Raw genomic sequence first — 4,115 nt, forward strand, 5'->3', positions numbered from 1 at the left:
ATTTCGAAGAATAAGATGATTTTGTGAGGATGGCGAATGACCGGGAAGTCATTAAAAAAATTAGGGATTAGAGGAATTAAAAGAGGAAAAAATTATTTAGAAACTAAGTAGAAAAAAATGAGGTGAACATGACACCAAAATTAGAAATAGACAAAGAGAAGAATTTTTTTTGTTGCAACGAACCAACCTATACCTCTTTCAGTGTATCTTTAGCCAACCTATACCTCTTTCAGTGTATCTTTGGAGTAGAGTCGGCAATTTCGAAGAAGAAGATGATTTTGCGAGGATGGCGAATGACTGGGAAGTCATTAAAAAAATTAGGGATTAGAGGAATTAAAAGAGGAAAAAATTATTTAGAAACTAAGTAGAAAAAAATGAGGTGAACATGGCACCAAAATTAGAAATAGACAAAGAGAAGAATTTTTGTTGTTGCAAGGAACCAACCTATACCTCTTTTAGTGTACCTTTGGAGTAGAGTCGGCAATTTCGAAGAAGAAGATGATTTTGCGAGGATGGCAAATGACTGAGACATACACAAGAGGGAAGAAGAAATTGTTGGAGGAAGTCATTAAAAAAATTAGGGATTAGATGGATTAAAAGAGAAAAAAAAAACTATTTAGAAACTAATTAGAAAAAATGAGGTGAAACATAAAAACACAAGAGAACTCTCTAAGGCGTACACATAAGCTTTTTTGTTGAAGTGAAATATGTTTGCACATGTGGAAGAAATACTATGAGGTGGCATGAGAGTTTATTTTAAATATATATATAATAGATAAAAAGGGTGAGACAAATATTTTAGTGAATTCCAAAAATGAAAACGGGAACTTTAATATGTTTTTCATAGGTTTATAAAACAATGCAAGTCAAGAATATTTTTCCTAAGTGCGAAATTTGACATATTCAAAATCTAACATGAAGAATCTTATCATGACTGTGAATCATAACTACATTGTTGTGAATCACCAATGTAATTATGACCTTTGAGTGAAGTAGGTTATTTGCTATAACTACATTGTTGTGAATCATCAAGTATGAGACAATATAACACACATGCATTTGTCACACATATTTAGCTCAAACAAAAGAGGAATTAGCAAGACAACATTCAAATCATCAAACACACAGTCTAGAAATTTGGGATGGGGGTGAGTTGTATGATGAAGAAGATATTTGGGATGGGTGAGTGTTGTGGGTGTAAGTGAAATGAAGAAAATGAGAAGAAAAAGCAGAGTTTGTTTAATCATGTGCGCACTCATGTAATGTGTTAATGTGTGTGTTTGCTTTTCTAATTTGGGTGGGTGAGGAAGGTAATGCTGGATTCAATTGGAAAAATGCTTAAAGTTCTAATAGTACCACTCATTTAATAGTAATATATCTACTTCTAAAATAATTTGAGCACATACTTGTTAAATGTTAAATATAAGGTGAATGGACATTTTGATCCCTCACAAAAACACATAAGACATATTAGTTCATAATGAAAAAATATTATTTTTAGTCTCTGGCAAAAATAAATTGGGATAGATTAGTCTTTCTGTCAACTTTTTTCTAATCGATTTTTTATTTGTTTTTGAACTATGACTAGATTATATGATTCTCTACATGTCATATAATGATCCACAAAAAGTAAACAAAATCATCCCAGAATAGAAAGAAACTGCGATTTGGAAATTGAAAGTACGCGAAAAGAAACTGTAATTTTGTGTTTCAAGGGTTTTTGTTATCATCACTTTCGTTTTCACTTGTAGCCATAAGTATGTTTTGTTTTCTTTTTTAATTTTTGTATTTTGATTTTCAAACGAGAGATTAAACTATCATTTTATGTTTTTGTTAGAGGTTACATAAAAAGTTCATAAATATCGTTAATGACTTAATCGTACATGTTATCGATTTTCCATACAATTCAATAATATATTGTAGTTCAAGGATTAAATTATTCTAATTTATTTTTATTACATACTAAAATGAGTCTTTTTTAAGGACTAATTTGTCCCCACATTTTTGTTAGACCAAAATGTCCCTTAAATATATCATCCAAATAATTTAACAAAAGTTACTTCTAAAAATTGAGTGGAACTGTTAGAATCCTAATTAGGCATTGGAGCAATGGATAACAGAATTGAGTAGGCACTTGCACGCTCTATGTAAAATGTAGACTTCATTAGATACATATTGATATGTATATGATGGATCAAGAATAATTGTCTTATCAATAGATATAAATAGGGGGATTTCTCATTCTCTAATTCAATAAAAATAAGGGACTTAATATTTTCTTTAGAATTTAACTTGTTGAATCAACGATAGTCAAATTATAATTTCGGCCGTAATTATGATAAGAGATATCAATTTAACTGGCTTTTAAATATTGATCTACGAAAGATTATGTATTTGATATGTCTTATAATAATTATCATCTTTGTAAAAAAAAAATTATTTCAAATAACAACAATTTTAGTTTTTAATGTAACTTTAATCTTTTTTTTATCATTTAACTAATATTATTTGAATAATTCTCAAATTATTATTCTTCATTTTTAGTGATGATAATAAAAATCAATAATTAAAAGAATTACTTCGTTAGTTTTTAATTATAAAACTCATTTTCACTTTTTGTGTCCTTTAATATAAGACCATTCACAAAATTCAACCTCCAATGATAATTTCTTTACAGAGATATCTCTAATTAATTTATTATTAAAAATCGTAATATTTTTTATATATGATATCAATAATTATAAATATAATTATGTAAAAGTAACATTTTTTTTTTGGACAAATTTACTACCCCAACTATTTTTTTTATACTTCTAAAATTTATTGAAAAATATTATATTTTTCAGTCCCTAAACTTTAGTACTTTTAACTTTAGACACACATACTAAAAAATAATAAATTTAAATTAATTTAATATTTTTTACTCTTTATTTATTAAACAGAAATAAAATTTATTTAATGTATATTTTAAATTTTTAAATATATAATAAAATAATATATTTAAAAGTTCAAAAGATCAAAAACCGAAGGAGTTATAAAAAACAAAGGAAATTATTTAATAAAATTATATTTTATTTATCATGTCGATATTTGGCAAATTTTAATATGTTTGTTTATATTTTTGGATAAGTATGTGTAAATGCATTCCTTCTTTGAGTTTCTAGAACTTGCTAAGTTTCTTTATCTCTCTCTCTCTACCAATCTGCCACCTCTGTTCCTTCTTAAATGCCCTTATATCATTCCAAACAAACTTTCTTTCTCTTTCCACAAATTAAAATTCAAACACAAACTCAAACACCCTTTATCATAAAAAATTCAACTTTGTTTCTACTTATTTCAATATGCTGCAATTGTTCTTCACAGTGGCTTTTTCTGTTGTTCCTTTAACCCTTTATATTCCACCAATAAGAAGCTTGAATCTTTTTGTAGAAACCTTTGAATCTATGGTTAGGGAATCAACAATACACAGCAGTAGAATTTACCCTCGTTTAAGGGTAGCTTGGTCTAGGATTTTGAATTGCTTACTTTGCAACAACACAAGGTAGATTTCAGATTTTCAATGTTTATTTTGAACCATGTATTATTGTAAATTAAATACTTTACCTTTTCTTTTTCTTTTTCTTTTTGTGTTCTTTTTTCTTTTTGATTTACTTACAATTGTCCAATCCATCATGTATGATGTTAATGATTAGGTTGTTGTAATTTTCTGAAATTATTGACTTTTTGAGGTGATTTGATTAAGTGATTCATCGACCAATTGTCCTATGTAACTTTGAATATAATAAATAAAATTTTATGTGGTTCATCGGATTGTTGACATTTTTTTTTTTTTTTTGGTTTCGTTCTTATCAATTTGTTTATGATTTGGTAATTTTGATCCTACGTTGAGTACAAGATTTTGAGCACAAAAAATAGAGGCTCTTGTTCACAACATCATATGTCGGTTTTTGGATTGTTTATTGAAATTGCGATTTTATAATTTTATTGCAATATATATATATATATATATTGTTTTTTCTGTTAAGATTAACTCTTGTAAAGCCATAGCAACACCAAGAGAAAGAGCTTCTCCAAGTGAAGTTCTTAAAGTATACGTTTGGTCTCAAATCACACCT

General features: G+C 27.4%; 1 protein-coding gene across 1 annotated transcript; it reads left to right on the forward strand.

Annotated features, from left to right (window-relative positions):
- Positions 1 to 3,143: 3,143 nt before the first annotated feature.
- LOC101490122 (uncharacterized) lies at positions 3,144 to 3,572 on the forward strand. Its single transcript, XM_004510910.4, is given in 1 exon segment — positions 3,144 to 3,572. A coding segment is annotated over 1 exon segment (231 nt). The 5' UTR covers positions 3,144 to 3,341.
- The last annotated feature ends 543 nt before the right edge of the window (positions 3,573 to 4,115 follow it).

This window comes from Cicer arietinum, chromosome 7 (genome assembly GCF_000331145.2).
Source record: "Cicer arietinum cultivar CDC Frontier isolate Library 1 chromosome 7, Cicar.CDCFrontier_v2.0, whole genome shotgun sequence".
NCBI lineage: Eukaryota > Viridiplantae > Streptophyta > Magnoliopsida > Fabales > Fabaceae > Cicer > Cicer arietinum.